This window comes from Sinocyclocheilus rhinocerous, unplaced genomic scaffold, assembly GCF_001515625.1.
Source record: "Sinocyclocheilus rhinocerous isolate Xijiao unplaced genomic scaffold, SAMN03320098_v1.1 scaffold708, whole genome shotgun sequence".
Lineage (NCBI taxonomy): Eukaryota > Metazoa > Chordata > Actinopteri > Cypriniformes > Cyprinidae > Sinocyclocheilus > Sinocyclocheilus rhinocerous.
The window spans coordinates 1,566,260-1,579,227 of NW_015635523.1; the positions used below are offsets into that span (position 1 = coordinate 1,566,260).

The 12,968-nt window shown below is 35.8% G+C and overlaps 1 protein-coding gene across 1 annotated transcript in view; it reads right to left on the reverse strand.

Moving 5' to 3' along the window:
- LOC107747009 (disks large homolog 2-like) overlaps positions 1-12,562 on the reverse strand; it is a 115,816-nt gene extending 103,254 nt beyond the window's left edge. The window contains exon 1 of the mRNA XM_016561408.1: positions 12,450-12,562. Coding sequence (XP_016416894.1) covers positions 12,450-12,527 — 78 coding nt within the window. The 5' untranslated portion in view covers positions 12,528-12,562. The remainder of the gene's footprint in view (positions 1-12,449) is intronic.
- Between the last annotated feature and the right edge of the window lie 406 nt (positions 12,563-12,968).

The following is a 12,968-nucleotide window of genomic DNA, read 5'->3' on the forward strand; positions in this document are numbered from 1 at the left end:
ATGAAATATAAATGTCACTGTCATTTGATGCTGGATGTGGTGAATAAGCTGCCAGTGATCAAAATATTGAATATGAAGTCATTGAAAACGATAGTTTTGAGAATATGGTTGAGATCGTGAATGTGAGGGAGATGCTGAATGTACTGTGGAAGTGCACCTCGGACGAGGAAGCCATGGTTAAATCATCTGCTCAAATTGAACCCTTTTAAGTTTCAAAAGGAAACGAAATATGCTTTATTTTTATTCTTCTGTAGTTGTTCTTAAAATATCAAGATCATTTTTTGCTATTGCAGCAGTTAGAGGTCTATCCGTGCCGGATACATAGGTCCGGGTCGCTAAAGACCCGAATATGTAATAATGATTGGCGAAACATTCATGCATTTAAGGGTTAAACAAGGCACTCCAGATATGGGCCAGCACTCATCCCAAAAACCTATCCTTACCCATCTCTCTCTCAGCACATGTTTATATCCATCCTGCTCTGTGTATCAACAGTATGACATTTTGAAATCCATAACTCAAACTCCCCTCGTCTGTTACCTGCAGCCGAGAGCTCCATCTATTATACATAAGTTTTAACCTGCACATCTTGTAAGGCTTCCCGGAGAGAGACAGACAGAGAGAGAGAGAAGGCATGAAGTGACAGAAGAACAGATCAAATACAAATATTATTGTGTATGAGAGACAAAGGTGGATAAAAAAACAAAAAAAAAAACAAAGAGAGAGAGTTTGAAATAGAAGATATGCTGTCTAAGCACAGACATACATCCGCTCATATAAATAGATGGTGCTTTTGTTGCCTGGAGATGAACTAATGATTCATATGCATTACAAATTTCAGGGTAATTAATCAAAATACAGAACTCAGAGTGCCATGCGATGATCAAGGTACCTGCTCAGAATACATCTAAAGCCATCAAAAGATCTTTGAACATCATAAGAGATACTAGTCTTTTTGATTAAAATTGTGGACAATCATTTGAGTAGGCAAACTGATACTTCATAATCACCTCAAAAACATCATACTAATTTTTAAAATCCAATGAAAAAACAAAATGTTTTTATAGCACCACAAACTAGTTTCTACACTTCTCATTCTACGAATGGTTCACTTATACAGTAGATATTTCTGCATTTAAAACTGCACAGAGAAAGTATTTTAACAACCACACCTTTTAAGCAGGAATCCAACAGTCTGACATTACTGCTTGACTCTTAAAATGAACTAAAATGCATATGCCCATTTATATCTGGGACTGTTAAAGGAGACCTATTTTGCCCCTTTTTACAATATGTAATATAATTATCATGTGTCCCCAGAATGTGACTGTGAGTTTCAGCTCAAAATACCCCACAGATCATTTATTATATCATTTTGAAAATGCCTATTTTAAGTGGAAGCAGAAACACGCTGTTTTCGTGCATGTCTCTTTAAATGCAAATGAGCTGCTGCTCCCCGCCCCCTTTTCCAGAATAGGGCTGTGCCTTTACAGCTGGTATCTCAGATACTCTGCTAAAAAAATAGATTTTTTCATGTCTATTGCACTGAAAACATGCATTTTAAAGCCATATCAGTTTAATCTCATGATTATATGGTTTTCTGAGCGCACAAATTGGAAGTACGCGCACAGAAAGCGGCTGTCACACGGCATGCGAGTACTAAACTAAGTTTTCTTTCATGTCTTATTGTGCTTAAACTGTCAAATACACACAAGTTTATGTTAAAACACACGAGTTGTGAAGGTAAACAGCTGGGAAAGATATTGCATGTTTATATTAGGCATGTGTAGCAGCAGCGTAATATATAGTAAATAAATCAATAAATCCACTGCTCTCTTGTCTCCTCTGAGGTTGGGAATCTAAATGGTCTGATCTCAGGACCAGAACCAAGAAAAGAATAAATATACAGTGCAGATTGCAGCACAGTGAAATGATATGCTTATGTCTCGGTTCATTCCAGGTAATGGTGGGCTGTTTGATGACACACACACACACACACACACACACACACTCCCACCAACACATACACTTCTTTCCTTTAGATCTTTAAACCAGCGGAGCAACTAATGAGATCTTTTTTTTTCACCACTAAATAAAATCACTGGAACTTCACATCATTAATCTTACAAACCAACAAACAGAACAAACACAAAGTGGTTTAAATCATCAAATAAAAGCAACAAAAATTATTCAGTTCTTTTAGGTGACACGTACAGCATAAAACAGTAATCAAAAAATAAAATGAACCAATGTAAAGGGAGGTACAAAAAAGTACCAAGGTATTAGCATATTTTCTGGACATTTACTATGGAGACACCATAACAGTAGTTTAATTACTGGTTCCGTTTAGTAAAAGTTTAACTTTAAATAGTGTCAGTAGTGGTGTGGGATCTTCTAGCCAGTGCTACGGTTTCTGCAATTCGGCCTCTTCAAGCATTCTCGCTGTGGGAATAGACTGTCAGTCGCTGACAGCTTGTCTGCTGGCCAACAGGGACGTGCTCCGGCCTTAAGCCCAGGAGGAAATGGTTTGTGTTAGTGAAAGCCATCCTAATATTAACAGTCTTATTTCAGAGTGAAGAGAGGCCGAATTCACCTGTCAGATCCATCTCACGACATGTGCAGCAATTCCCCCTCCTGAATCAGAAAATGTCAGACAATTTGTTCTCCTAATTAAGATTTAAATGAAGCGTTCAGCCTGACATGGAGTGATGAATCCGAGCTGTCCAATTTAGAACATTATATATTCAGTAAATTAAAATTAAATAAATATGAAAACATAAATGTCCCTGGTTTTACTGTGCATGATTCATCAGTAAATTAAAAAACGTTATGAAATCCACAATGTATTCACAATTTTTTATAGGCCAGACCTAAAATGCAACATTCAAGGTCCATCCTCCATCTCCCAATCTACCAAAATGTCCTTGAAGATATAGAAACTATTTGCATGAACTTTGAGGTTTGCTGATGGTTAAACAATAGCTGCAGTTAGCAAAGATGAGATATACTCCATAATGATTCCACAACACTGCTTTATAGTGGCAGACAATCTGAATATGCATAGAGTCTTATCAATTCTGAGCGATTAGACAGAAAAAAAAAGCGTTGTTTTTAGTGCAGCCTTTTATGATCTGTCCATTCTGTCTGCTAATGCCATTGTAATGTTCTCATGATGTTCATTAAGGCAGTGCTAATTAAGTTCTTCTGACTCTGCAGCTCTAGAGAACACTTAAACAATGCACACTCAATTAAAAAAAAAGAAGTGGAGAGAGAGAGACAATGGCACAAACAATGTGAGGCTAACTAGTTTTACTGTCCTCCTCTAAAATGACCCAACATCCTGCCTTTATGCTGCAACACTACAGCTCTGTTCCCAAACATAATGAAATGCCTACCTAGACAGTGCTTTAAGGCACACTAGACACGCTTGCAACATGATGTCTGTTCCTAAAGGTTTGCAGCAAAATTATGCTAGTTTTTAAGATGGTTTTGGAAAAATTAAGCCAACATCACATTTACCCTGCATAAGGTACTCTCACAATGCATTGCATTGATCTACATTAAAAATATTTAAAAAATAAAATAAATATGGTATCCAATATATTAAAATGATTTAAAATCATATAACCAGTCAAAAGTTTTGGATAATTAAATTTTTTGGTAACACTTTAGTAGAGGGACCAACTCTCATTAATAACTAGTTGCTTATTAGTATGCCTATTATTAACATAGTGGCTGTTTATTAACACTTATGAAGCACATATTCTGCATGAGCATATTCTACATCCCTAATCCTACCCAATATCTAAACTTAACAACTACCTTACTAACTATTAATAAGCAGCAAATTAGGAGTTTGAGGCAAAAGTCATAGTTAGTGGTTTGGTAATAGCGAGAATTGGACCTTAAAGGGATAGTTCACCCCAAAATGAAAATGTGATGTTTATCTGCTTACCCCCAGGGCATCCAAGATGTAGGTGACTTTGTTTCTTCAGTAGAACACAAATTATGATTTTTAAGTCCAGCCGTTGCAGTCTATCAGTCGTAAAGTGTAACCAATTTTTTATGTTTTTGAAAGATGTCTTCTATGCTCACCAAGGCTGCATTTGTTGAATAAAAAAATACAATAAAAAATATTACTACTGTGAAATATTATTACTATTTGAAACATCTGTTTTCCATTCAAATATATTTTAAAATGTAATTTATTAATGTAATGGAAAGGTACATTTTTAGCAGCCAAGTCTAGAGTCTAAGTGACTTTTCTTTAAAAACATTAATTTAATTTATGTGTGTAGAGTACACACATGCATAGACACATACACAAACTTAAAGTAGCATATCTTTAAAAATGAAGTATTTTGGAACTGTGAGTTACGTTGTGCGAGTATCTCAATTGTGTACCATGTATGTGGTGTGAAACGTTGTGGTGTGAAACGTGAAATGTTGATGTTGCCTTAAAAGGCAGCTGTTTATGTATGCAGTAGACAGTAAGGCACCACTAGGTTTTAAAACAAACTCAAAACAGAAAGTGAACCTCAACACCTGAACCTCTCAAGGCCTTTGAGTGTACAGCCCATGTGCTGACAGACACATTCATCCATCACTGCCTATTAAACCAAGTGACATCTCTAGCTTCCTGTGATTAAACTTATCACTGCTCACAGCATAGCCTGTGGTGGCACTAAGCCACATCTGTCATATATCCCTCCACCAGGACCGGCTCGGAAAACACGTGGCCTAATCCGCAGCGGAACTGCAAACATCCCCTATTTGGGATGCAATCCAGCGCCAGGATTGGTTTAAGCCGGAGTTCAAAACCTGGACATAACAAATCTAGTCAACACCCGAACATAGGGTCAAATCGGAGTTTGTTCAAACTAGTTGGAGAGCAAAAAGGCTTTTGACTGGATTCTGGCAGGATGATCAATAATGTAGAGGCTGTAGTCTGAATCAGCAACACTTGAAATGATTTAGGGATGGCTCGATACCACTTTTTCAGAACCGATACCAAAAATTCTGAGTATCTGCCGATATACAATTAAAATCTATGACAAAAATACTATTATAAACTAGGTTAAAGGATAATTCAGTAGCAAAAGTTACTCTAGAAAAATCATGAGTGCACAATAATTTTATAAAAGAAAGGCTTCAGAACACTTGAAATATAGTGCACGAAAACTTTATGGTGCTTTATAATGTTTTTGAGGCTTTCGTGGGGCATAATAATAACACAATAGTATACGCACTATATCGGATTTGGATCGGTCTGACCGATACCCCGATCCAGCAGAAAATGCCAGTTTCGGAGCGATACCGATACTGAATATCGGATCGGCGCACCCCTAAAATGATTCTTGGGTTTGCTACTCCCAGAGTGAGGACAAGAGACACCTCAATTTGCTGGAGAAGAGAACAGGTACAGAGAGCGAGACAGAATCTAACAATAGCACAAGCCAGTTACAACGTGTATCACCTCGGTCTTTACAGATCTTATGACATATGTGATGAAAAGAGTATTTCGGACCAAACAAACCACATAAGAGAATACTGAACTCGATCTGCTAAATTCAGCTCCAGGTAACACTGAATAAGTGTGGTGTGAAAAATCTCAGCCTGAGCGAATCACCTTCACACAACACCTCTTATTTACTGTTATCATACATAACCGCCTGTCATTCCTGAAAGCCTATACATTATTCATATAACACAAATGTCAACATGTCACCATAGTGATAAAGCCTACATCACCTCAACTCTCCCATTCTTTCAGGAAAACCAATTTATTACTTTTCACATATAAAAATGACCCTATGCTTTTTTTCTACTCTGCTGTAATATCATTAAACATGCTGGCCCGCCGTCAAGCTTCTATACATATACGTTGCTGAATCACTAAATAGCAACATTAATAAAAAAATAAATAAAAAAAACTCACCATTTTGCTAATGTAGAAGCCTCATTTTACAGGCATAAAGGCTATAGCCACATTCCAATATGAATGTGAAGAACAATGCGGACGGCAAATTTGCATTAAATAAATCAGGCCCTGCACAAAAACGAATTTTAAAAAGTCATCGCCGCATGATAAAACCTTACAGAGGCAAATGAGGGAGACAAATGGGGAAGGCTCCAGCCAGAGCAGGATCTAATAACGTTTTGGGCCATACACACATGAGACTAAATGTGTTGAACCTTGCAGTTCTTTTTATGAGGGCTCAATGACCGGCATGATATATGTGAGACTGCACTGTACTCACAGAAAGAATTAAGAGCAGAACTTCATCGCCACTGAAACTATTAAGGAAAAGATATAGTGTAAGGCTTGCTAACAGTTCCTGCTTGTCATTGGTGGAACTGCTATTACACACACACACACACACACACACACACACGTTTACTTTGCTATCTAAATGGGGACATTCCATACACTTCTATTGTTTTATATACTGCTATAAATACTATAACCTAAACCTAACTCTAAAAGAAGGCTTTCTGCATTTTTACAAATTTGTCTTTGGAATATAACATTTACATTTTTCCAGTTCTTTCATATAATATAATTTATATATTCAAAGAGTTAGAAACATGAGATAATGTGCTTAATGTTTGCTAATAAACTTATTAAACATTAGATGATGTTCAAACAAATCATTATTTCATATAAATTAAAATGCTAACAAATGTCATTAAACTTTCAATTCATATGATCAAGCACTTATTGAAAATCTACAAATGATTTTAACAGATGTTATAAAATGATTAAAAGCTTGTGTTAATGCACAACACTTTTGCTGCTATTGCGGTGTGATACGGGTATGGTTAGGGACAGGTTTGGTGGTATGGGTAGGTTTACGGGTTGGTTAAATGGTCACAGATTATTGATTATAAGGGAACATGGTTCAGCTGTTATATTATATTGTTTTGATAAATGAACAAGTATTTTCTTTAAAAAAAAAAAAAATTTGTTTTCTCCTGTTTATTTTTGATTCAAGGAATATCCTGTTCAATGATATACTGAAGAGCAGTATACTAATGTGAGTGTTGAGGCAAAAAAAAAAAAAAATTGCACCAAAATTACAGCATTTAACTAAACTTAATCAGCCACCCTTTACACAAACCTTGTTACATTAGCTAAAAGTCCAATGCCCATAAAGATACTAAATGAATAGTAATCGTTTTTAAACATTTACAAATGATGAATAGTTTCAACTTTAGATTGGCTACTGCAGAAACATGAACAAATGATTAATAAATGATTAGTAAAGATGTGTGAATAGGGTAAATTCAGGTCTTTCGGGACACTTTATGCCATTGAGATGACTGCTCATAAAGGTATTAATGATTAGTAAACATTTATAAACATTTGCAAATGATGAATAGTTTCCACTTTAGATTGAGTACTGCAAAAACATGAACAAATAATTATTAGATTACACAACAAACAAAGACCAACAAATGAAGATCATATGAACTGAAAGTTTACTAACATTTGTAAGCATTTCAATTTAAATTAAATAATCATATGTTAATCATTAGGTAATGTTTAGTAAGTTCATTAGTAAACATTAACAAGAACATTATCTCGTATTTCTAGCTATGAGAATATATATTAACTAATGATCTGTTAAGCATTATATAATGTTTTTAATGATTTATGAATCATTATGAATAAATAAAAGTTATTATAAAGTGTTACCAATTTTATTCTGTTCTAAAATTAAGAAAAAAACTAAACAAACAAAAAAACTGTTTGTGTAATCTTTTTGTAGTGTTTACATCATGATTTGACTTGAATGCCATAGTACAGGTTTCTTGGGTCAATAGTTAAAATGTCACCCAAAAAATTTACTTCATATCAAGACAAATTTCATATTTCATATTTCAAGATAAATGTCTGTAAAGTCTAACCTTGACTTTAATCTGTTTAATAAAGAGGCTTTTAGACATTCCTCCTGTTGGCCTTTACGCAAAATGAAGTTCAAGTATACAATCTTTTTGTGTTGACTGCACATTTATCCAAGAGATTTTTTTCCCACTAGAAAAAAAAGAAAAAAAACCTGCCCTTGGACTGTATTTATAACCATTAATTTTCACTTATTTGTTCAGTAGCCATAAAAAGAAAGTACATAAAATTCTGTCTTCATGTCTTTTAAAAACCTGTGACTAACTATCTTTCATGAAACGGAGTAAGCAGAGAGTCCACAGTGTTTCATTCCAAATAATGAAAATCAGTGTTGGGCAAGTTACTTCCAAAATGTAATACATTATATATGACTAGTTACTGTCTTTTGAAAGTAATTAGTTACATTACAATATTACTGTCTCTGAATTGTAATGCGTTACACTACTTTTGAGTTACTTTCACCAAAATATCCACAGAAGTATTATAAAATGCCAAAATGTAGTTTATTGCTGCTCATTCTACATCCAGTGGAGGGTAATGTGGTAGGTCTATATAGCATAAAATTATAAAATCATATTTAGATACCGGTATAGGTCTACATTAATGTTACGTTGTAGTTTAGGTTAAACACAGATAAGCACAAACCGCATTATTACATTCATAAATAACACCGGTAAATAAAGCGAAGTGTTATAATGCATAAACAATAAACACAATAACTAACCTATAGGCTATTTTGAACGGTTTCAGAAGAAAAGAATGAAAAATAATCCGGCACCCCGGTTGGGAAACACTGTACTACGGAGTACGCACTATTTAAATTAACCAGTGTATCTATATGTTTGGTTGACTGACTGTATTTTATTCTGATAAAGAACAGGCTGCAACGTTTGCAATGATGTAGGCTATGTGCGTGCGTGAGGCGCCAGGCGCAGATCGAACAGCGGAAACAAACAACAAAAAAATACTCCATTTTTGGTCATACAGATCATTCGAAACTGCAATGTGTTTACTTTTATTTCTGTCATCTCGGTTTCCTTTCCGTGGACTTTCGTAGAGGGCCGCGCCACACAAATAGCCTGTGAACCAAACTCAGCATCATATCTCTCAGTCTTTTCCTTTAGTTTTGTTAATCTGTTAATTAGTAAGTCAAATATTTCGCATATTCATTCATTTTATATATATATACTATGATTTAATAAAAACAGATTTTGTTATTTTTAGTTAAACTAAATTTTTGTTGCTTGTCTGCGCTCATCCGCCGTCTTTTTTTTCTCTCTTCTCCGACCCCGCAGCTCTCTCCGATAGCTTAGTGTGGCACCAGTCCAGGTGTTTCCAGGTTTTACTCGTGCTATTTCTCCATGTTGAGAGTTTGGTGTCGCACATATTGCACCTGACTATGCATTCTTCTTCTTTTCTCCGACGAACTGAAAATAACAGGAGTGTGTCCATCTCACAAATGTAGAATCCATCTCTGCAGTCATCTCAACCATTTAATTCCAGCAACAGGAAATAGACAATATAGACGCGGAATTTTTTCTCTGGTGCTGTTTTGCGGTGTTGGTAAATTCACCACTTAATTTTGAGTTAAAATATGTTGTTGTAACTTGCGTTACTGAGATTGTAACGAGTAATAATATTACCCAAATTTTATTAGTAATGCGTTATATTACTGCGTTACAGCAAAAAGTAATATACTACTGTCATTTTACATTAATGTTAATAACAGGAGTGAGTCCATCTCACAAATGTAGAAATTTTATTAATTATTAATTATTCAGCAACATTATTTTAATCTAATAATGTTAATGAATTAATGTTAATGTTAATAATGTGAATTATTAATTATAATAATTAATTAATTTAATCAAGTTTAAATTCTAATCTGCTCCTTACACAAAGCTGTTGTATGGCTATTGAAGTCATGAAATATGGTATAGTAATATGGACTACTGTTATGATGAAGATATTTTTATTTTATTTTATTTTTATGTTTGTTTGTTTGTCATTTTCAAAGACTGACAGCCCTTGGGCCCTTTCTATTTCAACTAGACAAAAAAAATCCTTTTAGGATAAATGATCCCTTAAAGTACTGAAATAAGAGATACTCAGAATAACTTGAGGACATATTGGAAGTGTGGGTACATTTGCAGAGCAGCTGCTGGGGTGGGTAGGTCAAAAAGAGGATATAGACTGTCTACCTTCACCTGTTCCTCAAGTTTAATGGGTCTGAGCACAAGCGGGCAACGTGACCTAAGAGCGCATGCTGTCCGGGTTTGACCCAGACACAAATCTTTTATATGAAGGGCAATTGAACACACAAGGACAAAAAGCCTCACTGCTACATAAACAATGCCTAAAACAACCATCTTTCTGGAGATGAAATCGAAAATATTCACATAAAGCACTATTTTTGGGAGAGCTCATAAAGGCTATAGAGCAGATAGAAGTACAACACCAAGGCCATCTTCAAATCAGTTAAATAAATTACTTTTTCTCAGAGGTAATTTACAAATGCAAAAATTGGCTGAGGAGGCATTTTACGCTGATCAAATAATGAAAAAGGTTCATTTCAATTTGTTCGCATCGCATCAACGGTTCCTCCATAATAGTAGGTGCGCTGTGAGGCCACGAGTGAGCATGAAACGCTCCCCAAATCCAAGCTGAGTGTTATAAACTCTGGCAGAACAGTCATTGAATCTTTGAAGATGGGGGAAAAAAAGAGAAGAGAAAGTCTAGTGAGAAGTTCTATACATTTAGCAGGTGCCTATTTCCTTACAGGAACTTGCAGGAACAACCTAGGTTTGTGATGGTTGCTTCTTGTAAAGATTGGGCTATAAATATTCCATTTACAAGCCCTGAAAATGATCCACGCCTCTGCTGGAGAGTCTGAAACAGTGCCAGCACATGCAGGAAGGTGAGCAGGGTGTGAAACCCTTCTGCCAAAGCAAAATCAATACAAGCATCAAGCTTTTGGTGGGGGAATTTATGAACCTATCAAGAACATGTCAAGGTCAAGTATTTTCATGACAATTAAGCACTTTTCCACCAAAACGGATTTGTCCATCAGTGCCACAGTAAAGCATATTTCAGAACTATTAACTGATGCAGATGTTTTCTAGGTAATTTATTGGTGTCCTCATGTGGCCTATGGTTAAACATATGTGTTTAAATGTGTGAACATTAAATAGAGATGGGAGATTCCTTCACCCAAACACTAGGTTATAGGTTGCTAGGCAGCAGTATATGCTGGATGCTTAAATACACACAAACTTTACCGGGGGGATATCACAAAAAAAAATTCTAATTTTATTTTCCTGATAATTAAGAATTCTCCCTGAAAAGTCTTGCTAAAGAAATGCCAAACATCTGGATTCTCATTAATGTAGTATGGAAAAATATATATTATTAAAAAATGTTACCAACATTGATAAAAAGAAGAAATGTTTCTTGAGCACCACATCAGCATATTAGAATGATTTCTGAAGGATCATGTAACTAAAGGATCAGCTTTGTCATCACAAAAATAAATTACATTTTAAAAATAATAAAATAGACAACTTTTTTTATAATAATATTTCACAATATTACAGTTTTACTGTATTTTTTATCAAATACATTCAGCTTTGGAGAGCATAAGCAACTTTCAAAACATTTAAACAATCTTACTGACCTAAAACATTTGAACAGTACTGTAATTTCCTTTTTTTTTTCAATTTTCAATTTTTCTCTGAACAGACTTTTGTGAGATTCCCCCAGTAAAAAATTTCAAACCCTGAGCATTCGCGCATTAGGCAGATAAGAGTATAAAACCTGTTGCATTCAAATCCCACACTAACACATACACACCTCTTCCCTTCAAAAAGTGTAAAAGTGATGAGGACCCTTGCTGATGACAGGAACTGCGATCTTTAGCAAGGGCACCAAAGGTTGTGAATTACTGATAGAAAGAGACAAATAAGAATCGAAGTGAGCTGGTCAGAAACAGGACTAGTTAAAATTCCAGCAGGCAGACTAGGTTAGGACAAATCGGATATGGTGCTGAACATCTCAAGACTGCGAGAGTCGACAGAGGGAGAGAAAGAGTGAGAATAAGAGAGGGAGACAGACTGCTAAACTTCACAGATGGTACAGCATGGTAAATGCCACGATAACAGGAAGACAGCAGTGTTAAGAGAATTTTATGCCATTTAATGAGAACGATACAGATCATTATTAATGTTTTGTAAAGCAAGCGGGATTCTGACAATGGGATAAAACATTATTATGTTACTCCCACTATAAGATGGTGAAGATTAGATCTGGGGGAGGAAAAAAGAAAGGAAGTACTCACTCTCGCTCACCAGAAACTCCTTTACGATTATCACAACTGCTTTTTAGCATTAACAAACTTAAATAAAAACACACACCAATACATTTCCTTCCACCTTTCCATTTCCAATCCAACTTTCGCTAATCAATTCAGATTAAAAAGCACTACAAACAAGGTCATATCCTTTTGAATGAACTCTACGCGGAGTAAATGGAAATCTCCCACACCTACCTTCTGCATTTTAGCCTTCCTAGCATTCTGAAGTAGTCTGCGTCCAAGCTTCTTAGCGTACCAAATGGAGGCAAACATAGTGTGGCTGAGTGGAATCTCTCCGTATGAATTATGAGTAAACACTGTGGAGGAGTCACCAGTCTCCGCGTCAGAGAGAGAGAGCGAGAGAGGGAGAGAGAGATGCTGTTCACACTCCTCTCCCCTCAGTAATAATCTACACATACACACTCAGCCTAGAGCAGGTGAGAGAGAAAGAGGGAGGGCAAAAAGAGACACAGACTGCTTGGAGAAGTCGCAAATCTCACATGCACTCTCTCATTAAAATCTCAACTGTTTTCTCCTTTCTCTTGTCTTGCAGGTTTATTTACATATTGCCAACAGAGCGGTGAGTCTTCTCCTTTATGGTATTGTGTGGAGGACCTAAACACAGTTTCCTGTCTGTGTTAACAGAGTGGGTGACCCCAGGCCACTATAGTTGCTCTGTCTGTGGGGGGTAGTACATGAGTCTATCTGGCCCCG